Source organism: Rhineura floridana, chromosome 1 (assembly GCF_030035675.1).
Source record: "Rhineura floridana isolate rRhiFlo1 chromosome 1, rRhiFlo1.hap2, whole genome shotgun sequence".
Taxonomy (NCBI): domain Eukaryota; kingdom Metazoa; phylum Chordata; class Lepidosauria; order Squamata; family Rhineuridae; genus Rhineura; species Rhineura floridana.
Window position 1 is genome coordinate 260216981 of NC_084480.1, and position 25171 is coordinate 260242151.

At 40.1% G+C, this 25171-nt stretch overlaps 2 protein-coding genes across 18 annotated transcripts in view; one reads left to right on the forward strand and one right to left on the reverse strand.

Annotated features, from left to right (window-relative positions):
• LYN (LYN proto-oncogene, Src family tyrosine kinase) overlaps positions 1–9792 on the forward strand; it is a 62597-nt gene extending 52805 nt beyond the window's left edge. For all 11 annotated transcript variants that reach the window (XM_061599115.1, XM_061599064.1, XM_061599070.1 and 8 more), the window contains exons 11-13: positions 2373–2526; positions 3382–3513; positions 7792–9792. In XM_061599115.1, coding sequence (XP_061455099.1) covers positions 2373–2526; positions 3382–3513; positions 7792–7994 — 489 coding nt within the window. In that variant the 3' untranslated portion in view covers positions 7995–9792. The remainder of the gene's footprint in view (positions 1–2372; positions 2527–3381; positions 3514–7791) is intronic.
• Positions 9793–9867: 75 nt separating this feature from the next.
• Positions 9868–25171, reverse strand: part of LOC133371488 (kinesin-like protein KIF20A) — a 29626-nt gene continuing 14322 nt past the window's right edge. For 6 of the 7 annotated variants that reach the window (XM_061599046.1, XM_061599040.1, XM_061599019.1 and 3 more), the window contains 12 exons: positions 24901–25074; positions 23719–23830; positions 21687–21758; positions 19611–19757; positions 17342–17519; positions 16297–16467; positions 14919–15058; positions 13184–13349; positions 12538–12643; positions 12395–12450; positions 11136–11255; positions 9868–10444 (listed from right to left, as the gene is read on the reverse strand). In XM_061599046.1, coding sequence (XP_061455030.1) covers positions 10211–10444; positions 11136–11255; positions 12395–12450; positions 12538–12643; positions 13184–13349; positions 14919–15058; positions 16297–16467; positions 17342–17519; positions 19611–19757; positions 21687–21758; positions 23719–23830; positions 24901–25074 — 1676 coding nt within the window. In that variant the 3' untranslated portion in view covers positions 9868–10210. The remainder of the gene's footprint in view (positions 10445–11135; positions 11256–12394; positions 12451–12537; positions 12644–13183; positions 13350–14918; positions 15059–16296; positions 16468–17341; positions 17520–19610; positions 19758–21686; positions 21759–23718; positions 23831–24900; positions 25075–25171) is intronic. The other variant, XM_061599033.1, reaches the window with a different exon arrangement.

Genomic DNA, 25171 nt, shown 5'->3' on the forward strand with positions numbered 1-25171 from the left:
GACCTGGTTTTTTAGGCAGGCTTTTGGAATGGGCTAGTTTTACTGTGTTTTTAAATTTTTAACTGTTTTATATACTGTTTTATCGTGTACGTCGCCCATAGTGGCTGGTTATCCAGCCAGATGGGCGACTAACAAATCTCATAATAAATAAATAAATAAATAAATAAATAAATAAACTATAATCTACCTACCCTGTGGAATTCCCTCCCTTTGAATATTAGGCAGGCGCCATCTCTGCTATCTTTTTGGCGCCTTTTGAAGACTTTCCTCTTTCAACAAGCCTTTTAAGTTGAGACCTATCCCAGTCTGCGTCTGTGTCAGAATTGTTTAGTATGTTTTTTAATAATGTTTTTAACCCTTTTTTAAAGTTGTTTTTTTTAATGTTTTTAATGCTGTTTTGTTAATGTGTTTTAAGATCTGTTTTTATGATGTTTTAAAACGTTTTAGTGCTCTGTTTGCCGCCCTGGGCTCCTGCTGGGAGCAAGGGCGGGATACAGATTTAAATAAATAAATAAACTATAGCCACCATAAAGTGTTATCTTGTTTCTTTCCCAGCATAGTGCCTGTGGGCACCATAGCAGCCTTAGACACCCCTCTTGGTGCCAACCAAGCCCTCTGCCCTACTCTGTTTTTTTGTTTTGGGGGCTTTTCCTTTCCTTGGAGGGATTGCCTTGGACAGGAATGCCTTGCCTTTTTCAGTCTGGTTTTATTTGTTTAGGTCTGTGTAGGGGTGTTAGCCTGTTTTGGGGTGAAGGGGAGTTCTGAGCATCACTAGCTTTTCTTCCGTGAAATGGTGGTGTCCATGAGAATTTCTTAGATTTTCACGTCTATCCCTGGTTAAGAATATCACCAATAACAACTGCGACCCTTCTGGGAGGTGGAACACAGAGAATGGTAACTAGTCGAGTTGTACATGTTGAAAGTGGGTCAAGAGCAACTCCTGGTTTGTTCTTTTCTTTGTGTTCCAGAAGGGAGATTTAGGGTCAGATGGCTAGGCTTGCCTACTTTTACCTGTGCTATGCTCTGACTAACTTTCTTGTAAACTGATATGCTTAGGGAAGTTTATCTACCCCTCCTCCTTCCGCCCTTTGTTTTGTTCTCTTCTTCTCCTGTCCATCTTTGTTTTTGCTCTCTCTCCTGAGCCATGAGGGCAGGACCCACATCTGGGCATTGTGCCTCCAATTTAGTTAGTTAGGCACACACACATCTCTTACTGTTGACGATCTCTGCTCATTTATACAAATTTCCATAACAGTACACAGCACTTTTTTTAAAATGCATCTCCCCACATTTTTCCAAAAAAGTAAAAATAGGGACAAAGTAGAGACCAATGGGTTAGATCTAACCTAAGTTAGTCGCACTTAGGTCCCAATGAAATCCATGTAACTTAAGCAAGAAAGACATTAACATTGATTTCAATGGGATCTCAGAGTGACTAAATTAAGTTGGAGCCAACAAACAACTGACCAGGAGTGAGAGCCATAAAATCAGGACAGCTGAAGTAAACAAGATTTGATAGCATACAAGACAGAGTTTATAGCCTGAATAAGGAACTGTGAATCAACACAAAAAGGAAAAATAAAAGGAGAAGAGTAGAAAAAAATTACAGGAAAGAAAACACCAGAATAAGGGGGGAGCAGAGACAGAGATTGATTGATTGATTGATTGATTGAATGAATGAAGGCTAAAGAAACTTTTCTGAAGGATTAGGAGTCATTTAAAGTTATAAGGCAATGCAGATAGGATACCTCCCTATTGTGTGGAAGCTTACTCCAAGGCAGTGGAAATGGATTACTTGTGGCCTGCTGGCTGCCAAATGCATCATTCCACAACACTGAAAAATAAATACAGTCCACCAATGGGCAGATGACCTATCATTGCTCGCCATATATGAACTAGCTAAATAACATAGATTACAGTAATGCAATACTTACCAAACTATATGGGCAACCTATACTGAACTGTTTCCCTAGCTGAATGTACAGGTATTTTATGGCACTTCTGTAAACTGAAAATGAGCAAAGCTACGAATGCTCATCCACTTCCCTTCCTTCGCCCCTCCATTCTGGTTTTATTTTAATTTTGCTTTGGATGCCTTTTCAACATGAAATAATGCACGCATCTGAACACTGAAGCATTATGTAGTGTACAATCTGCCATATTGATCTTTGATGTAAGAAAAGGTGTGTTATCAGTACTCGGGTGTTTTCTTATTTTCATTTAAAACGTATTGGAGGCTGTGCATAGCTAACTTCAAAAGCAGAAAGTGTTATGTTAAAAAAGGAGTTTGTTTAAAAATATTATTTGTGTGAGTATGAAAGCACAGAAAAAATACAGTCCAAACATTTAAGACCGTTCATTTGTTGTTGCAGATTGCAGAAGGGATGGCATATATAGAAAGAAAAAACTACATACATCGTGATCTGAGAGCAGCAAATGTTCTAGTTTCAGAGTCGCTAATGTGCAAAATTGCTGATTTTGGACTTGCTAGAGTAATTGAGGATAATGAATATACAGCCCGGGAAGGTTTGTATGATGTTATAACGTTAATCCTTATAAGAATAATGCAGTTAATAGCCTCTTATTTAGATGTTCCTAGTGAGCACATGCCATTCTAGTCCTCCTGCCTGTCCAGGAGCAATTGTCATAGAAATGAGGATTCTGCACCTGGTTGCTTGGAGGTGGTTTGTAGTTGCTGGGCAACAGGCCTCTACATTTTTCTCATTGGCTACTGTTCTAGCTCAGTTACTTGTCGAACTAGAGTATTCCCAACAGATGGTATGAAGACATCCAGTATAGAGAGTATATGCTGAAGACCTCCCCCAAGAGACAGACCACTGCCCCCCAAGGGTGTTGGTTCCATTGCCAAGCCACTCTTGCTATCAAGACATTTTTCCTAATGCTAAATCCAAATCTACTTCCAAGTAACTTAAGCCCATTAGATCTAGTCCTGCCCTGTGGGTTGACAGAGAAGAGCTTGCCACCAGGTATTTGAAGAGGGCGAACATATCTCCCCAGTCTTCTTCTGCAGGCTGAACACCAGTTCCTTATTTAACATTTCCTCACAGGACTTACCTTTCATACCACTGACCAGTGGAAACTGGTGGCTCCAATGTCAGAGGAGCAGTGAATCTGCTCTGGGTTTTAGGCTGAATTTTCAAGGAGCTATTTCAAGGACAGCTCCTTCAAAGTTCAGACTAAAACCCAGAGCGGATTCACTGCCCAACTGCCATCAGAGCCACCAGTCTCCACTGCCACTGATCATCTTTATTGTTCTCCTCTGAATCCTATCCACTTTCTCAATCACCTTCCATTTTTAATAGCTTTAAATGGCTGCATAAATTAAGCCAGATTTACGATGGTGTTGTTTTTCTCTCTTAGGTGCAAAATTCCCTATCAAATGGACAGCACCAGAAGCCATTAACTATGGCTCTTTTACTATTAAGTCTGATGTGTGGTCCTTTGGAATACTTCTATATGAAATAATTACTTTTGGAAAAATTCCTTATCCAGGTATGTACACCATTTTAGTTATTGTTCTGTCTCATTCATCCTCAGTTTACAGAGGTACCAAAGCAATTTAATGAGTGCGAACATACAATGAGAAACATTTTGATAATTAAAACATATGTATTGTTGGCTGTACTTAAGAAAAAGGCTTTAAAGTTCATAGATGCTGGATGTTCGTAATGCATGTTACTTTTAACATAGCTAAGAATTAGCAAATGATGTGTTTGATACAGTTTGAAAATTTTCCATTTTTTACTGAAGTTGCAAAACTAAGTTTTATCAAATGAGGTTTCAATAGGCAATTTTATGCTAGGGACTGGAGATTTCAGGTTTTAAGTCCTTCGAACATGATGTTTAAAGTTATTTGTAAGAAGCTGAGTATTTCCTTAGTATAGAAAGTGTTCAGAATTGCTTCTGTTTCAACACTGATGACATTTATTCTGAGATTCTACACTCTGTGGAACATGGAAGCAGAATCTAGAAACCAATGACATCTGAAATATTAGCAGTGGTACAGGATCACTTATAACTGAGACATTTTCAAATATTAGTGATAATGTAGGGATAGGATAAAGTGAGAAGAGCGAGGCAAAGAATGCTCTCGGTGTATGGCTTATAAAAGACAACATGCATTTCTTTTTTTAACTAGGAAAGGTTGGAGCTCAGAGGTAGAGCACCTAGATCCTAGCTTCAATCTCTGGCATATCCAGGTAGGGCTGGGAAAGACTTCCTGTCTGAAATCCTGGAGAGTTGCTGCTAGTCAGTGTAGACAATACTGAAGTAGATGGGCCAGTGGTCTGATGCAATAAAAGGTAGCTTCATATCTTCGTAATTTTATTTATTAAGCCCTTCAGAATTACAAATTTGAAGGAAAACCACCACCACCACCTTCACACAGAATGAATAGCAATCATAACAGTGGTACACCTAGCTAAGGGAGTAAGGGAAACAAGGATGGCAGGTGGGCAAATGAACGAGCATGCATCAGTGGATGAGTAAGCATCAGGGCAAGTGGGCAGGTGAGCGAGCAAGCAGATGAGTGTTGGGGTGAGCGGTCAGGAAAGCGAGAGTTAGGAGTGAATGTGTGGGCAACAGCGACAACCCAGGAGGCAGATGAGGCAGGGCAGCGACAGCCTGGGCAGGTGGGAACCCAGTAAGCTGCCTAAATGGGTGGTAGCGAATGCCTGGGGGGTGTTTTGGGAGTTGACTGGGGTGGAAGTGGGCCTTTTTGGAGTTACCTGCATGTGTGTGGATCGGTTTGGGAGTGCCTGGTTTTGTGGAGGGGTGCTTGGGGGAATTCGGAGTCTGTGTGTATGTGGGGTTGGCACACAAAGCACGCAAGGGTGAAACCCCTAATACAAGAATAATTACAGAGAATAATAGTCACAAAATAAGCTGTCCAAAGAGCTTCATGTTATGGGGCCTCCCTTTTTTACCTAGGGTTTGTTCCTTCCTATTGGCAAACAATAGTAAAATGACAGTTCCAACTCCAAGGAAGTATTTCCAAAGGTTGTCCTTAACTGATCCACGCTTTGTTTTCTATTAAGTAAAACTGAGCAATTTAGTGATGAAATAGAAAAGGCTGTTAATACAACTGGGAAAATTAGTGGGAAATGTTCATTGGCATCTCTTGCAGCCAATTTTACCATAAAATAGTTACATATAGATAGATACAGATTTTTAACATGCATAGCCATAAAGTTTGAACTTGAGCAATCACTTATCTGACTTAATTACAGGTGAATATGGGGAAGAATGCAGCTTGCACCTGTGCAGAAGGGTTCACATGTAGTGTGACACTTACAAAAATATAGTATAGGTAGATATCAGCGTTTCCTCCTCAGCTAAGCGGCAACGAAATAGTATGCTGTGGGATCATTAAGAGGGGTCATCCTAATGCTATCATCTCTATGCACAGATGTAGAATTGCTCAAGTACACCTAGCTCCAAGGGTAGTGTGCAAAGCAGATTTTGGGGACAGAGTTGCTAGCAGAACAGAACAATGTTTTGAACTGTCTTAGTTCAATGGCTGCATATTATATCCTGTCTTCATCCTGGTCCCAGAAACAGTCACAGGAACCTAGGAAGCTGGTTTATAGCAAGTCAGACCATTGGTTCATCTGCTTCCGTATTGTGAACACTGATTGGCAGTGGTTCTTCAGTGTTTCAAACAGTGGCTTTCTCCAGCCCTATCTTGAGATGCTGGCACTTTAATGGGGCCTTCTGCCTGCAGGGCATTGCTCTTCCACTTTATTTCATTCATTATCACATATTGTGTGGGTTCCTTGCTGTAATTTCCCATGCCTAATGTAGATACAAAAAAAAAAATACTTTCCTTTTGTTCTTGCATTAGTCTTTTGGGCAGAGGAGCATCTTGCCAGTATTTTGGTTTTCACTCATGGGAAAACTGTTGCAAGTCACCGCCATCAGTGAAATCATTGTGTGGAACAGAATGGTATAGATTTGCTGGGTTGCTCCATAATTCTAAACAAAGCTTGTAAATAGATATGCCTAGCTCCTTTCCAAATTTAGATGTTACACACACATGTAGCAGTACTTCCCTGACCAAATTCAACAATGATAGAATTTATATTTGATCAGTAAAATAACTTTACACAATGAAGAACACCAATCCCCATATAAGCACCAATTTGGAAGCACTTCATAGTGTTTGGCCACATTCACACCATACATTTATTCCATTTAATTCTCGGAACCCTCTGGGAAGAGGGACTGACTGTTAACCTGCTCTGCAATTGTAGCTCTGTGAAGAGAATAGGAGTCTCCTAACTATTCTCAGCATCCTTCACAAACTACCGTTCCCAGGATTCTTTGGGGGAAGCCATGACTGTTTAAAGTGGAATAAACATCTGCTGTGAATGTGGTCTTGATGGAATGAACAGGATGCCTGGGTGGGTTTCCCATGGAGGATAGGGAAGTATGGACCTATGTTTTTCTGTAATATATTTGTTTACTTTTATAGAAGTTGAGCAGCTATTACATGAGCAGGCAGGAATCATTTGAAAGTGCAAACTGTGTCCCTGAAACCTAAGACTTGTCTCTACAATTGCCAAAAACTTAAAATTCCATGATCTTTTCTTGTTAAAATGAAGCTATTAGCTTTTCTGGTGTTCACACAATTGGGCACAGAACTGGTCTCAGACTCCTGTCCTTTCATGAATGGATGCCTGTATTTTGGATGCTTGGAATAGCTGACATTCAGATTACCAACAAGCCTGTGCAGCTGTTTAAAATGTTTTCTGAATAGGCAATAATTTTAATTATTGTCTTGTATTGCTCTTAAATGTTTTTATGTTGTACATTGCCCTGATACTATGTGAGAAAGCAGTATATAAACACTTATATAAATATAGTGCAATCATATAGTGCAGCAGCAAGTCCCTCTGTGTTTAATGGAGACCAGTCCATAGTAAGTTATTTTAGTATTTCGGCTTTCTCATTGATGACCATTGGGGCAAAGTCACACCAGGCCTATAGAGAGAGAACTACTTTACATAAGGCAACATGGGCCACTATGGCTAGGGAAGGGTTCATTTTGGGACAGTTTTGATCGTCATAAAATTGGGGTTTGGCAAGCTTGAGGGATGAGTTGGGATGTAGCTGAAATAATGTTCCCTTTGAGAGACAGGGGGCTAGGATGGTAGGAAGGAGTTTATTGTTTCTCAGTTAATTTCCTCCAACGCTCTGGTCTTTTTATAAGCTTTAGGAAGACAGGTCTCGATATCCATCCAACAATGTCAGCCACACTGAACTTTTGGTATATATTAAAATAAGAGAGCACTTGTAGTGTGAGTCGTTTCCGACTCTTAGGGTGACGTCTTGCAACATTTACTAGGCAGACCGTATATATGGGGTGGGATTGCCAGTTCCTTCCCGGCCTTTCTTTACCCCCCAGCATATGCCAGGTACTCATTTTACCGACCACCGATGGATGGAAGGCTGAGTGGACCTCGACCCCTTTTACCAGAGATTCAACTTCCTTCTTCCGTTGGAATCGAACTCTGGCCGTGAGCAGAGCTTTGGCTGCGTTACCGCGGCTTACCACTCTGCTCCACGGAGAGAGCCTAGGGATCTTCTCTTCTCTTCTCTTGTAAATAAAGGAATAAATTATCTTAATTCCTTATTATTGACTCTCTCCAGTAACAAAAGCTTGACTGTTCAGTGACTGAATTTAATATAGGCATAGGGAGCACAGGTTTGGGCTTGTTCGTTAGACAAATTGTCAAGTTTACTAATTAAAGAAATCTTTCTTTTTTTCAGGCATGAGTAATTCTGATGTAATGATGGCTCTTCAACGTGGGTATCGCATGCCTCGCATGGAAGCCTGTCCAGCTGAGCTCTATGACATCATGAAAACATGCTGGAAAGATAAAGCAGAAGAGAGACCAACCTTTGAATATTTACAGAGTGTCCTTGATGACTTTTACACAGCTACAGAAGGACAATACCAGCAGCAGCCCTAGGAAAGAAAGGAGCTCCTTCTCCTTGCCTCTACTTGGTGTCGACCTCTTAATGGAACAATGTGGTTGAGCCAGTTACTTTTATGCATTAGGATATCCTAACTGCTTGTGGTTCCTGAAACTGAAGGCTGCAGCTCACGAGGATGATGCAAATGATCACTATCCCATTTAAAGCTTTAAAGTCCTCTAAGGACAATGCCTTCTTTGTATTTTGCTTAACACACACCCAGATAAGATGAACTATTGACAGACCAGAAGATCAAAAAGAAAAGCTGTCCCACTCCAAATAAAATTCATGAGGCAGAGGCAGCTGCAAATATAATGAACAGAAACAGGTGTTCATGACAGTAACCAGAACTTGCCCACATGGTCAGGTCACAACATGCATCCTAAAAATGGTCTGTTCTAGGGCCAAACTAGATGCTATAGCTATACATGAGCAGTCCCGACCAATTTATTTTAACTGAAAAGCTTCTGAGACATGGTATGGAGGAAGGACTACAAAAAACATCATTTATCTTCTATTTATTAGCTCAAAATTACATCTATTCAAGCTGCTTGCCCACCTGCAGGATAAAAGATTCAGGACCTCCATCTTTCATCCTGCTTAAATTGGACAGCAGCTTGGCGAGACACCACTGAATGAACAAACAGTGGCAGAGGCAATGTTTAATCAGCCTGTCTACTCCCCTCCTCCATTTAGTAGCTCACCCTGCTGCAACTGCTTTTCACTTTTTTAAAAAAAATAATGTGTGTGCTCATCTATGTGACATGTAGTTTGGCCTTGGGTTTTTAAAAAGACAGCTCTTTCCTCTTGTGCCTTGCAAAAGTAGATATGATGAGGGTGCTTAAACAGTAAAGGCTGCTGTATCTATACTAGTATGTCTTTAAGAAATAAGGTGGAATTGCACTGTTGAATGATGTGAGTGAGATATCAGAAGAAAGTCAGGTTTTTTTTCAATTGGAAACTGATTTTAAGCAAGAAACTGCTTGCTAGGTTCACATTACCTCCTTTCAATCTGTAGAAACTGAAAATGTGGTACATTTAGCAGTGACAACCTAAAAAAATATTGAGCATGGCTTTCTAGATTGCCTGATAAAGGTGAAATAAGTGTGTGGTGTAGAATCCCTTCTACCACTGTCCTTTTTAAAGGCAACACTTAAAACTGGGTAGTACTAAATATGCAAAGGTTAACTAGGCAGGTTTAACTTTAGAATGGTCTTTCCTAGTATTTCCTTCATTTATAGAAGCCTTGGGGTTTGGCCCTGTTCTCTGTACAGAGTTACTATTTTGTCAAATGACATGTTGGTTTAAAAAGCACAGCTAAAATAACTTTCCTTTAGGAAGTACACCCAGCTACTATTATAACAAAAGCCTATATATTTTGTTGCACATGTTACATAGAATGTCAGGGGGCAGGGAGAGACAAATGCACTTGAAAAATCAGGATTGAAGAGCATCCGTTGTATAAAGCGAGGGTTGGAGTGAAGTTATGAACTGGATGAGATCTCACTACTCTGTACTTTGGCTTTCTCCAATTGGGTTATGTTTTCTCTATCTTGCTAAGAATTAAAAGGACAACATGATTGAGAACTCTTCTGAAATACTTATTCACAACTTGGCTACTATAGAAGCATTGCAATTCTAACTATGTTCAGTTGCACAAACCAATTTTTTTGTAGTACACATGTTTACTATTTTAAAGTGAAGGAATCCAGCTAGCAAACTGGCAACCAGGTTGTCCACCTGTAAATACTGTTTCCATTTTATTGTGATTTTAATAAATAAGCATTCTTGAAATTCTGACCCTGATAGATTTGAGTATGTGCTAAGCTGTTAACTCAAAAATAAGGAATAATCACATTGTGTGGCAGCAAATATGTTAAAAGCTTTCCTTGTTGGCATACTGCTTTAAATAAGTTTGTGCTTTCTTAGGTAAGTGTTTACATACTATCACTGTTCAAGTATTGGTAAACATTTTTATTAGCAAGTGCATAAAATAACTGGTTTACACATTTCCATCGAACTCCTTCACACAAGGAAAGCAATTCAATCACAGGATTTAAAGGAGCACAAATCCTTTCAAAGTAGAGAAATATTTAGGTTGCCTTCAGTGCTTTTGCCTTCTGATCACCCACCAATTCAGTGCCTTGACTAATTCAGTAGCTGCATTAACCTTCTCCCGGAAGTTATGACTTTATTTTATGTGCTGCTGACATCACTTGTGAGAGCATGTAGATGCCTCAGGTTTTTCTAGATCTTTGAGTGTTTTAGGAATGTCTGCTACAGTATATTTCAGATTTGCAAAAAAGCCCTTCTTGGATTTCTGATACTTGAGATCTGCACTTAGGAGTTTTTTGCTTTCATCCAACTCCTCTTGTAAAAAAGAGACTGTGGTTTCAAGCTCATGGCCACGTTTAGCCCAGTTTTGAAGGCCTTTGACTTCTTGTTCCTATTGAAACAACCAAAAGATGCATTAGAGGTAGGATTAGTCATGGTATTCACTGTTTTTAATTCACTTCCTTGGCATCTTCTGAAGGTGAACACCCAAACTAATGGGTAACATTTTCTAATAGAGTAGAGACGATCCTGAAATCGCCCATCCAGAAGTCAAGATGATACCCCCTATTATGGGGAAGGGCCATAGCTCAGTGGTAGAACATCTGCTTTGCATACAGAATGTCCCAGGTTCATGGCATCTCCAGGCAGCACTGCGAGAGACCTTGTCTGAAACTCTGGAGGTCTGCTGCCAGTCAGTGTAGACAAAACAAAGCCAGATGGACTAATGGTCCAATGCACTGTATGGCAGCTTCCTGTGTCCTTCAATATAAAGGAAGAGAATTCTAAAACTGGGTAAATACTAAACTGGTCTATTTGAAGCTTGAAGACCTTGTATTTTCTGTATTGGCTATTTATTTAATTTAGATCCCACCCTCCCTCCCTAGAAACTTAAAAAGGACCAGAACATAGAAGTGGATTTCCAAGTCAATGCTGTTCTCCTGACAAACTTAATGTGCAGACAGTTTCAAATCATGCATGAGGCCAAGACTAAATGGTACATTACAGTCATAAATAGAATTGCAAACAGCCATGAGAAGCACACAGATATCCCTAAATGCAGCTTTAGTAGACATGCGACCTACCTTAAGCAGCATCATATGCTTCAGTCGATTATTCTCCTCCACTACTTTTCTGCAAACTTCATTGGAGTTTTGCAACATTTCATTTAATTTCTCTATTTGTAACTTCAATGATTTTATTAGCTGCAAAACAAGCTTATTATTACAATTAGAATTTAAAGAGGGAATAGTGCTGGAGGAACTGTCTGCTGCAAACGTTGGCTGACCATGATCTTCATCAAGGTTTGGGAACCAGGTAGCCCTCCAGATAGTGTTGGACCCAGCTCTCATCAGCCCCAGGCAGCAGCACCAACGATCTGGCATTATGGGAGTTATATTCCCACACTGGAGAACCACAAGTTCACCGTCCCTGCCTGAGTTGTTTTATTAGATTTATAAACTACAATCAGAGAGCTCTCCACGGGGTAGATAAAATACAGCAAAAGTCCACAAACCAGTTAAAAGAAATATATTGTAAAAATAAAGAAGACAGTTTGGAAAACAAATTGTGTAGGAACTACCAGGTGTGATGCATTAGCTAAAAAGGTTCATAGAATCACTCTCACTACCACTCATCTAACCATTTCACTTCTGTCCTGAATTCAATTAGGGGAGATAAGCATTTTTTAAAAAAAGACTGCCCTCTTCCCTATGACAATCCCACAACTGCTCCATGAGAAGATTGGCAGCTGGAAGAAAGAGAAGCAGCCTAAATTTTCCTCTCAAGGGTGATGCGGGAAGTTTTGGGTATTATCCTCAAGCACAGCACTATACTTCCCCTTCTCCCACAAGACTAAAATACAGCTGTTTGTTTATACAAAAGGAAGTTTAGGGGCATTTTTAGCTTATCTTTCGTGGCAGACTTCATGCGGAAACAGTTCCACCTTCCATTTGATTACTATAGGTCAAATCCAGTCTGTGGCACTCTGCTTCCCCCTCCAAAAATTTGTTCTTGAAAATGGGGGACCTTCTAGAAAAGCATGCAGAGTGAAGAAGGGATTAACAAATCTCCCCTCCCTACTTCCATTCATGGAAGTCTGCTGGATCCAAACCCCTTCTCTTCATCTTTGGATCCAACCTAAATGTTCTGATAACATAGCATATCACAGCCTTTACAGATTTGTCCTTGCACATTAAAGAGCATTTATGCTCCATTTTATTATAAAAATTCCTTTCAGTAAAAAATCATAGAATCAGAGTTGAAAGGGACCTTCTGAGGTCATTAAATTCAACCTCCTGCTCAATACAGGATGCAACATAGACTCATAGAATTAAGAAGTTACCTCATCTCTCTCATCACACTGTCTCTGTGAAGCATCTGAAGAATTGCATTTAATATCTGTGTGCAGCAAAACAAGATTTATATTATTTTTGGACCACGTATCAGAAAACAGTTGAGCTCCATAAAGTAGAATTTGTTTCTTACCTGGATTAATTTTCCTTTCTGTAAAGTCAGAATTGGGACTTTCCAAAGGCAAGGCATTGTGTTCTCCAAGTTTTACTTTCAACTGTAGTATTTTCATCTCTCTGTCCTGAACAACAAGATGAACTATGATAGTTTTCAAGGTCTTCTGCAAATGGCATTTTTTTTGCAGCAAGAGTTGGTTTGAAACAAGAGTATTTTTTAAGCTTAGCTGTTCTCTCTTGCCCTCTCAAAAATCACTTTAAGCAACAATTAAGATAGGTGTTAACGCTTATTTCCTTATCAAGATGTGGAAAGCAAACATTACATTTTGTGCCGCAAGACTCTTCTATCTAGTACTTTTCTACATGAAATATATTTAGGAATTCTTTTAGCTCTAAAGCTTTCTTGGTGTACTCCTTTTACTGCAGCCATACAATGTACTTTTAGGTGACAGCGGTCACAATGTTTTTCTGAAACAGCCATTTCAAAATAGAGAGACATCCAAAGTAATTGAGATAAACTATCACACACCCCCAACCCCCCCCCCCACCTTTCAGATCTTCAGAGCTTTACCAAATTCACTTATTAACAGAATTTCTGCAGGTGCCTTGGAAAGAATGCCAACATATGTGATGGACTAGGATAGCAACTTTTAGAGAAGATATACCTCAACCTTTGCTTGTTCAGCTATGAACTCTTCTATCGGAACATAATGCTCTTCAATTTGTTCCATTGCACACATATATGCGTGTTTCTTTATGGCTTCCTTGTACATTTCAAATTTACTCTCCAGTTTTTCTTCATAGCTTTCTTTCAGATCTTCTAAGCGCTTACTGGATGATATTATAGCAATGACAGACAGAACACAGGACACTTTTAATTACTAATATCCTCAATTATTTTCACATGTATGGGTGGATCCAGAGCTTCACTCACAGAATGCAGCACACTCTGATCTCAGCACCCTTTCCTCCTCTAAAAAACTGCTCCAGAGGTTAGAGGACCTTCCCAAACAACACAACAGGCAGCACAAGGGGACTGGCAAAATATGCCTCCTAGCCCACTTCTCTTTTATAGACATCTCCATTTCCATGAATGGGAAGAACTCCTTCATGTCCAACCCATAGCTGGAAATTATAAGTTAAGAAATGATAAATTAAGTCTTATGCACATTTACCTGGGATAAGTTCCACCATACATAGTAGGACTAACCTTAGAGTACATGTGCCTAGGATTGTGCTGCATGCTCTGTAGAGCAGAGTAAGGACCATTTCATATAGGTGCACAGAAAGGACTTATAAGCAGGAAAGAGCACAAAACATCCATGTAAAGGGTCCTATCAGATGGCCTAAGAAGAAAGCTAGTCCTAGAGCGCTGGCACAATGAACACAGATTCTTCCACCATCCCCAACAACAACTTTTTCATATTAAAAGTAATGGTCTACATCTAATTAAATAATTGCACATGCAGAACTTCCCTGAGCACAACAGAACCTCCCCTTCCTCTCCTTTCCCCATGGGCACCCCTCCAAATCTGCTCTGAAGTTTTTCACAACCCTCCAGAACAGATCTGGGGACTGTGCAAGGGGGCACATCAGTGAGGAGAGGGAGGGGAAGTTGCACTGCATTTGTGGAAGTTGTTCCCCATGCAGAATGATTCAGCTGGATGCAACCTAGTATATTTCATTACCTTTGAAAAGGTACTTGGAAGTTCCTATCCTAAGAGCTGGAAATAAAACGGAATAGAAGGATAGCAATATAGTCTAAAAGACATGGGAATCAAACGCTGACTTAATGCACACTTACATGTAAGTAAAGCCCATTGAATAGAGTGGGCCTCACTTCCAAATAACATGCACTGGATCAAAGACTTAAGATTTTCATTCAGCAAGTAACTAGAAATGTATATGCCATCAGTTTTCTACAGGATTAAACCCATACCATTTGGGGGTATTCACTCTAAAAATATAATTCCATTGCTGATGGCTAGATATAAAGTTGAAGTAAACTGTGGGATGGGAAAGAAAATTTCTTTTCTCGGCCACCCACAACATTGCACAAGATGTTTTTCCTTGAGACCATACAAGTGCAATAGTACACATTCATCTTAGCTAAAGGACTTGAGACACAGTACAACATGTCTGCAATGTGCCAATTCATTACAGAATATGTTTAAATGATTGTTAGAATGCTTGCTATAACATGGTGTTGAAAACCGTAAGTCAGTTTCAAGCCTTTGAAGTAGCCTGAGATGCCACACAAAATAAAGATCATGGCAGATCAATAACCTATGCTAACATAAGGCATCTAAAGATTCCTTCTTCTAGAACTGATGATTTGTTAAACCATGCTTGAAGTGGTATGCACATGGGCTCTTGCAGCTACAAGGTTTCAAGGGTTACCTCCAGGCTTCTTCCGTTTCCATCAATTGCTGAAACATTGCTTCAGCCATCTCTTTGCGTATTTGCACCTCAAGAAGTAGCTTGCCTTGTCTCTCTGCAATCAGCTTGCCCTTCAGGATCTCTGTTGTTTTCAAAAGATCCTGCAGGATTGTCATTAGTCAAATGAAGAACAAAGAATAGAAGCCAACAGTGGTGCATGAACTAACATTTGCCATTTATCATGGCAGGGGTAGGAAACTTCTTTTCTGTAGAGGGAGGGCCACATTCACCAAGGCAACCTTCCCCAACCTGGTGCCACCCAGGTGTTCTGGACTACAACTCCCATCACCCTTATTCAGCATACAGTTGCAGTCCAAAACTTCTGGAGGTCACCAGACTGGGAAAGGCAGCCCTAAGAGGTCATCTCTCAAGGGCCACGTGCTGGTAGTAGGTGAGGCCAGGGCCACAAGTGGCAAGACAACCCCTTTTATTGCTTTTTGTCATCCCCTTTTCCCTGTTCCTCATTGCCCACCAGGCTGCACTGGGAGTAACAGACTGCTCTTTATCAGAGGTCCAGTACTGGACGGTGTGGTGGGCAGAGGTGCTTGCCTGATCTCCCAAGCAGGCAGAGAGAGAGAGGCACATTGGATTGGCTCAGCCGATATGTTTTGCACCATACCAACCTTACCATTATCTTATCCTTGACCCTGCTGGTAAGCAGCAACGACTCACCTGGCAGGAGCTCAGGTAAACACTTTTGTCCCAAAACTGAACAGATCTCAATTTCTTGTGTCTAGAGAGCTTCCCCCATATCTCTCCATCAGTTTTGGATTTTCCTCATTCTTTTTTGCCTCCCTCCCTCTGGGCTCTCCTCCATCCACAATAAATTAGACTGAGGGCCACAGGTTCTCCACCCCTACCTTAAGAGTTTCACCTAATCCCTGCTAAGAGCTTCCCGCATCTATGAGAAACCCAATAAGAATTTCTAACCACTACATCTTTCTGTAATGCATTAGGCCAGGTGACCCTACTCAAAACAGTCCAAATACAATACCACATTGATTAAAAAAATTCTGCATTAATTGTCTGTCTAAATTAAGTAGATTTATTTCCTATTGAAATAAATAGGGAGGGGGAATGATTGGTTGCGCCCCGGCTGCTGGTTGTTGTGGCAGGGTTGCAGCAGTGGCTCCACCACTCCATAACGCCCTCTGGACTGGGGGATGCGACAAGGGACAGCAAGGACTGTTCCCCAACTCATATATCTTTATGATTAAGTAGGCTGCTTTGAAATCGCACTAAGAATGAATGTTTATGCACACTTACCTTACACAGTAGGACTTTGTTCGGAATAAGCCTGCACAGGATCACAGGGCAAGCAAACAGTTTTAAAAATTACCTCATGGCTCATAATGGTTATATCTATTTCCTCTTCTTCAGAGGAGATACAAGAATCCTCTGGAAGTTGATCAGCAGATATGTCATCAAAGTGCACTGTAGGCTTATCTTCCCTTCCAATATATTTTGGGGGGAAATAATCAAAGATTTGGTGTTGAAATGTTTGAATAACCTGAAAAATAAGTTTGTGTCAGTGGTTTAAAATGACAAGAAACAGTGAAATTTCACAATAAATTTTAGCTTTGGGTTATTTGCCCTGGAAGGCTAGAAAATAATTTGGAAAACTTTGGAGGTACCCACACTACTATCAAATTTTAACAAAAGCAAGTTCTAAATTTAGTCATCATGGTATATCTGTGTAGTTCATAATTTACACTGTAGCTCAAATACACACACACAACCCAATCATATACATACTTACTCTGAAGCAAATTACACTTTACACAGCTAAAATCTTCCAAGAATTTCAGCCTCTTTAAATGCAGTTACCCAAAGCAGAAATGAGATCCAGTTTTAAGAGCCAGAGAGCAATAAGCGATGCCCCTTTTGTTCTTAAAATGGGACCCTCAACCTCTCATCCCCTCTATCATTCTTCCCTGGTCCAGAAGCTCCAGTTTGTTCAGAAGGCAGCGGCTAGACTGCTGATGGGGGCAGACAGCACATGACACCTCTGTGGAAATATCTGCAATGTCAAGGTATTGTTTTGTTGCATTCTATAAAAACTTTTTGATCCAGAAACAGTTGGGAAGCCGCTTGATTCTGAAAAGCAGCATATAAGTTGCAATAAAAAATAAAGATACCATCTATTTACTAGACCTAAGATTTCATACGTACTGCGATTGCATACATGGGAAGATTATGTCCAAATATTCCTAGTAGAAGGGTTAGGATTAAATACATGGGTCCTCCTGGGGCCTGGTGGCACAGCATGGAGCCAACTCAGGCAGGAACAGTTGGCGCAGGAAGGAAATATTTTCCAGACAATTGTTGACCATGACAAAGCAAGTGCTTTGGGTATGTTGTGGAGAGAACAGTTTCCTACTTACTTGCTTTGCTACAGCAGAAAATTTCATTACGTGCAAAGTCTCATCATATGTAGAAGCACACTGGTTAATGTTGACAATCATGCAAGCTTTGCCTTTACCACAGAAGAATGGCTGAAACAGGCGGGTTAGCTTACTCTCTCTGAAGGGAATGTAGGCTGGCCTTAATCTTGAGAAGAATCTTGAGAAGAAAGTTGTATTAACATTACATTCAAGATGCATACGATTTGTAAAAGCAAGCAGGGATCCACTACTGCTATTTGTGCTTCATCCACAGAAGATAGAGTACTTATTATTATTTATACCTGGCCTTCACTCAAAGGTCCCAGGGTGGGTTACAACAATTTTAACACATATAATTAAAAACAGTTAAAAACAACCTAAACAACATCACAGAAAATAGGGTGGGTCCTGAAAATATACATCTCAGGGGTCAAAGGCCAGAATGAAGAGGCACATCTTCAGCATTCGCTGAAAGTTGTGCAATGAAGTTGCCAGACGCACCTTGGTGGGGAGACAGTTCCATAACTTAGGAGCTGCCACATAAAATTGTCTCTCCCAGGCCACCCCCCCGCAAACTTCAGAGGGTGGCAGAACTACCAAAAGGGCCCCCTCTGCTGATCTCAACCCCAAGAGGGTCTGTAGGGAAGGAGGCAATCTTTCAGGTATTTGGGACCTAAGTTGTTTAGGGCTTTAAACACTAACATGAGCACCTTGAACTGGGTCCAGAAATGAACTGGCAAATTAAATTTCAAATTCAGTGTCACTGAAATAACTTCTTCCCTCTGTTCCTTCCAACAGCAAATTGGGAACAGGGAGATCCCAACCCAGATGACTTTCAGCTGTGTACACATTACATTTAAAGCATGTTTAAAGCACATCATTTCCCCCAACAAATTCTGGGAGCTCAAGGAACTACAATTCCCAGCACCCTTAACAAAGCTAGTTTCCAGGATTCTTTGGGGAAAATAATATGCATTAAATGTATGGTACATATACAAGAGAGAAAAAAGAATGGGAGGGAGGTCTGGGAAGGGACATCACAGGGCTAAGAAAGGAATCAGGTAGCAGCTTCTTATTTTGCTGAGAGTAACCAAGACTCTGCTCAATAAATCCAAACCTAGTATTCGAAGGCACATTTATAAAGTGGGGAAAACCCCACAAAATGTTCAAGGTCTGAAGGCTTGGTATTTGTAACAAAGCAACCCTTCCATTAAAACAGAATAAAATTGCATTAAGTTGAAAAGCACCAAGATTTCCTCAGCTTTTGAAAACTTAGTTCTGACACTTGAAGACCAGTCCAGACAAGTATATTTAGATCTTATAATGCTTCTGAAAAATGCTCAGGATCAGACACTAGCAAGTCTGTAGCGGGAGTTCCCTAAGTTGTGTGAATAAGCTGCTGAGATCTCTTGGCACACTTGCTAAAGATAGTATTAATAGGGTGCAAGCTGTGAATTTTAAGGGATTGTAATAGGCCACACAGGAGGACATGGTCACTATGCCTATTATTTGTTAGACACATAGCTTGCTGATGGACCAGAATTATCATTTGATGTTTCAGCAATGGAAGCTTAATGCAACATGTGTTCACCTGATCTCTGAAAATTAGAGGTGGTGACACACTTCAGAAGGCGCAGAAACAGTAGGGAGCCAGATTTGCAGTTTGGATAGATTTACACTACTTCCATATGGGCGGCTCTTAGCACCTAATCATAGTTCTTCTGTTATTGGCTACAAGCAGAATTGCAATTGTCTTTCCACACTCTCTGGAGTCTTTTTTCTCTTTTAACATCCTGTGTTCTGTCCACAGCGGCAGGCATGTCATACCTACTGCATTGCAGCTGTTAATGATTCTTGAGTGTTTAATATTGTAATATTGATATTTTATGCATGATAATATTTTTGTACGCCACCCTGAGAATCTCAGTTGAAGGGCAATTTAGAAACCTACTAAAAAAATAAGTGGGCCATTTGCAGACTGCACATTCATTAAGCATGCATGGAAATTGTGTTACTTCTCCATTCTTTGCAGAATGAGAAAAGGTGGAAGAACCACAGGGAAAATATAGAACATCAGTGACTGGATGACAGCATAATGTGGCTGCTCTGTAAAAACTGAGTGAACAAAATAAAGGTAGCATATTCAGTACTCTTTTATCCAACAAAATAGAATTCTTGCTGCTCAGGGGAAATAGAAAAATGTCTAACAATATATTGGACTAAACAGTTTTAAGTAAAACGTACTTCAAGATTTAATTTGGCCACTTACTTCGGATTTTGCTTTTGCTTTAGAGCTGCAATGCATTTTCCAAGTATAAGAAGAGAATTGTTAATATTGCCTGCTTCTTTAAGTCTGTCTCCAAAGGTCTGTGCTTTATGGCATCGTTCTGATCCAGCCAGGTCACACAGAGACAGTCTGCACAAATACATGCATCTGATTTTAATATCAGTCAATTAATTAATATTTATTTGAATTTTAGACAGACTGCTACAACAGAGATTTTTTTATAAACAGCTAAAATGCACATTGTCAAATAGTGACTTTTAATGACCCAGTTATAAGGGGGGCTCTGCCTCCCTGCTCGCTTCGCTCACCACCCCCAGCCCCACCATCCCCCAATCCCAACTCCACTGCCACCTGCAACCCCACTCCCCTTGCCAATTCCCACCCCCACTCCCCATTTGCCTCACCTATTCCTCCGGTGCTGCCGCCCCAGAAAAAGTGCCACTTCACAGTGCACCTAGGCCATACACCAATTTCCCATCCACCCACCGAGGCTGCCACTGCCGACTCACACCACCACCTCACCTGGACAAATGCTGCCATTGTGCAACATGCCTAGGCTGTGCACCAGCAACCCCACTGGCCAGGCTGCTGCTGCTGCTGCCCTATCTGCTTGCCAAGGCGGGTGGTGGTGGATGGTGCAAGGAGCATGCAGGTGGGGGGGGTAAGTATTCACACTACAGATTTCAGCGCCACCTTCTGTGGTGCTGCAAACTGCAGTGTATTGCTTACATACATTGGAACACTACACACACACAGTGTTCCAATGGCTACATTGAGGTGTTAAGTAAAGCATGTCACAAAGCTATGGTTTACTGTAACCGGAAGAGGCTGCAGTAGGCTCCCGCCTCCTTCTACACATTTGAATGTATATCTTACAACTGACAATCTCATTTGGATACTGATGTGGACATATGGACAGTTCAGTTGCAATTAATGTATATGTTTAAATTAGATTTGATGGATTGATGGATTATTCTTATTGTTAACAAGAGTTGATGTCTCCCCCCTTTTTTATTTTGTTATATTTGTAATTAAAAATTTCAAGGGGAAAAAAAGACCACAAGTGAACACAATTCTAGGTTTGGAGAACACAGCAAACTGTGGTAAACTAGGGGAGCAATGTAACTAGAGGAAGCCAATGTAATTTATGCCACTTTAAATTAAGCCAGCATAAAGTATGCCATATCCAAACCCCATTCAGGAGCAAGGATACTGCCAATTGAGCTGACCCAAGCCTAGCAGAGGAAAAACAAGTTTTTAAAGTGGAGTTTACCACCCTTTTTGCTGGTGTAAGTTCCACTGGTTGCCAGGTTGCATGATTGAGCCGAACAGAGTTAGGATCCAGCATAAGTTGCCTCCCCACCTGGTCCTGCCCCCTCCATGTCCCTGGAACACCTCTTTTGGGAGATTTACCCTGGCCTCAGCTAAGCCGGCCTCAGATGAACCAGCTTCTGCTGAGCCAGGGTAAGGGATTTACACTGGTGTAGCCCTAGCTGAGCCTGAGATCTGCCAGATCCTAATTCAGTCATCCCGGCATATCTTGGATTTGGATTGCTCCCTGAAAGAACAAGTAAACACTTCTGAACTTCTAGCTACACAGGAGGGGAGGCTCAGGAGTCCAGCTCCCTTCTGTTTGTTTCTGTCACTATAAACCCTGGCTTACCACGACACTGACATACCATCAGTTTGTGTAGAGAGTTGCCCTATTCACTTAGAGAGAAAACCACAAGCACACGGGCAGAAAGATCCTCATACAATCAATGTGGCATTTTCACACTGAATATTTTCACATATTCACAGAGAAAAATATTTTGTCTTCATCCCACTTTCTTAGTCCCAGGAAAGCTGACAGAAATACAAAGCAATGCCCCAGTACTGCTCCTGTGTCAAGAAACAAACTCCAAGCTAAGGACGATGAAAAAACGCTTGCACTTAATGCTACAGTATATCAGAGTTTAAAATTGAGCGCACTAGTTTGTCCTCAACAAGTTTGCTATAATTTCACACGAAGGAAGATTCATTATAGTATATAATTTAGCAGAGCAGGAAGATACTTACTCAGAGACTCCAAGAACACGTGGCATACTCTCATCGCTTAAGCTGAGCAGTCGAATAGAAAATATACTGTGACTACAAGAACACAGATATGTGCTTGATTTTTACCATGTTATGATTTCATTACTTTGTATTAGGCTCTACATTATGCTTCTTTACTTTCTGCTGTGTGATTTGACTGATGGATAAATAATCAATTCAGATATAGGTTTGACCTGCCTCGATTTATTTTTTTTAATACTTAGAGCGTTTCATTCCTTTTATAATGCAAAGTACATAGCTTGAAAAAAGAAGATATAACAGATCTCAAAATTACTCGTGTTGAGATCATGAATGTAACTTTATGTAATGGAAATGTCTCTATATAATAGTACATGAAGCCTCCTGTATTTTTATTTATTCAACAAAATTTATATGCCACTTGACTGTAATAAAATCTCTATGCAGCTTAGAAGAAATTTAAAAATTATCAATAAAAACAGTTAAAAACAAGTAATTAAAACATTTTAAAAAGACAATTAAAACCAGTAGGAAACTAAGAAGAGATTAAAACACATCAGCATATATGTATCTGGATAGGCTTGCCTAAACAAAAATCTGACTTTTTTTCTATCAGAACACTAAGAAACTATAATGTGCATTGAGTAACCACCCATATCTCCTACAATGGTTAATATAATTAGTCCACTTTTGACTGAAAATGTCCCATCTTTGATTTTGTTCCGATAAATTAGGTTAATTTAGGCTGCAATCCGATACATGTCTACTTAGAAGTAAGTTCCATTGGGTTCAATGGTACTTACTCCCGGTAAGTGTATATTGGATTGCATCCTTAGGCATTAAAGCATAGTGCCAAATTTTATTGCACCATTCTTTAATTGATGGTTTACCCCTTCTGTTTAAGTTTATATTAAGATGCCAAAGCTTCATAGTATTCTTAACATGCTATTTTGCAGTGCTTACATATATAGAACATGGAAAAAAGTTTCATCACAAAAAGTTAGGCATTTCTATATTCCACGTTCAAAAGTCTCATCTCCCCACCCCTCCAAACTTTCCTGCATTATACCCCAAAGAGAGGAACTCTTTGAAAAATAACTTGGCACATGGATATACCCATTTGATTATTTTTGAGCTAACCATACAGAAGTTAACACATGCAATATGTTCTACAATACCTATGTTGGACGGTGCAAAAATAAAACAAAACAAAACTCTTCACTCTGCAGCTAGCATCCTGAATTAGTACCCCTAAGAGGAAACGTCAGAATAAGTCTAGTGCCAGTGGAAATATCAATGGTCAACAGAACAGTTAGGACATCTGCACATTCCACATTCACACTCTCTCTAAAACCAAGAATGGCTAGACTTTGGGTGTGGATGGCCATGCTCTAGACTACCTGTCAGGGTAGACAGGCTACTACTGCAGTTAAATAAATTATCTGTGTCCATATGTCTCCTTGGAAACATCACAAAATGAACTACTTGTAACAGAGATCATTAGCTAACAGGTATTTCTCATTTTCTTCCCACAAGTAGAGTTCCTTCTAGTCATGAAGTTTAAGAACAGGGTTGCTATTTCTGGCAACCCTGAAATCATTGGCTGGGAGAATGCCTTTGAACTGTTTTTGGAATGCTTTTGAACTGTTTTTATTATTGATATGTTTGCCGCCCTGGGCTCCTTCGGGAGGAAGGGTAGGATATAAATTGAAATAAGAAATAAATAAATAGATTGCATATTCTTCCTGTAACAGGGAAAGGAGTTGCTCTTGCAGGATTATAAGTCAGTCAACCTTCACTCATGTGCTACCAGTAAATTGCATGTGTCAAGCAGGTTTTAGAATTTTGGTCTCACCAGCAAATCTACACTTACATAAAAAAACAAAAAATCCAAGTGTGCAACTTGCCATGTGATAGAGAGGGCTGCTATTTGAAGAAGGCAAGCTGTAAAGCCCTGCACAATTATCTGGATTGTGGCCACCATAATGTCATTGGCCTCAGGGAGGAAGGAGATCTAAAAGGAGAGACACCAAACCTTCTGCTTGATTGCTGGTTCATCCTGGTACATGCCAAACTTCTGTTCTTATTCCCTATTTTAAGAATTTTACAAGCCTCATCTGTACTCTTTATGTTGATCCATTTTAAGTCTGGGGAAATAAAATATTTTATAAAAGTATGCATAACATTCTGAAAAACAGCAATACATACCATTTTAGTACATTTACACCACATTCCTCTGCATGTCCACACAAGTAATAAATCCCACTGAGACCAAAGGATTTTACTTCCAGATAAGTGGGCACAGGATTACAACCAAAGAGCAAGAACATGAGGAAGATCAATAAAGATTTGGAAGAGCAACAGTCTAAAGCAAGGGTGGCTAACCAATGGCCCAATGGACTCCAACAACATCTGGAGGGCCACAGGTTAGCCACTCCTAACTCAAAAGGTGCAACACAAATTGCTGCTTTTAAAATATATTAAGCAGGAATCACATCAGAAAGTGAAAGCTTAACAGAAATAAAGTACAGAAACAGAACTTGCAGATCAGAGCCACATTACATAAACTCAATGAAGTATTTTAAAAAGACATGTCAATCTTCACCAGTCAGGATAGCACAGAACTATTCTTTTTAAGGGCAAGATAATAAGAGTTTTGCAACCTAGAACTGATCTCACACCTCTTAATTTGTTTTAAAAGCTGCCAGCAGGCAATGGGAGAGGGAAAGTGAACTTGATTCAGAAAATGGGATCTGCTGGCCTGGAATTCAGAAATTCCTCCAGTGCTACTGATGTTTTCTGTAATGGCACAAATAGCAGTGGGGCAAAAATGGTGTTGGGAGAAGGGTTAATCACTCCCAAGCACATTAAGCAGTAATGGGTCATTTATTAGGTAAATATAATACAACACTTCAAACCAACCCATCTATAGAACCTTTTGAAGAAAAGAAAAGTTGGGCAAACTTCATATGCCTTCCAAAGATTTCCCATGGATGATTATGTAAAAGGGAAATCAAGGTTTATTTGGTCTTGCAACTATTTGTTAAATTTGGCTCAAAGCAGGAACGGAGTGTCCCCTGGTGTTAAGAACTTCCTCCTGCATCTGAAGCTGCCCAAGCTGCCAAGAGAGAATATTTAGCTAGATGAACCCTTGAGATAGTTACACCCAATAATTAATCATCTCTCTGAACCAATACCTCCAAATTGGTATCATTACCTTTTATATAAGAGTTTCCTCCTTGATCTTCACAGATCCTTAAAACTTTACGCTTCTGATTTTTCGATGCTGGCAGTAAGTCCAGTAGGTCGTAGATGTATTCATTGTAGATTTCAAAGAAAGAAACCCATATGGATGCTAGGGTTCTCTGACACTTGCTAAAAACCTCAGAATCTAAACATTCAAGGCGGTCATTGAAGGAGTCATTGAAATAACAGTTTGTTATAAATCAACAGGCAGTGTGTTCACTCAACAGTTTTGTGCTAACTTT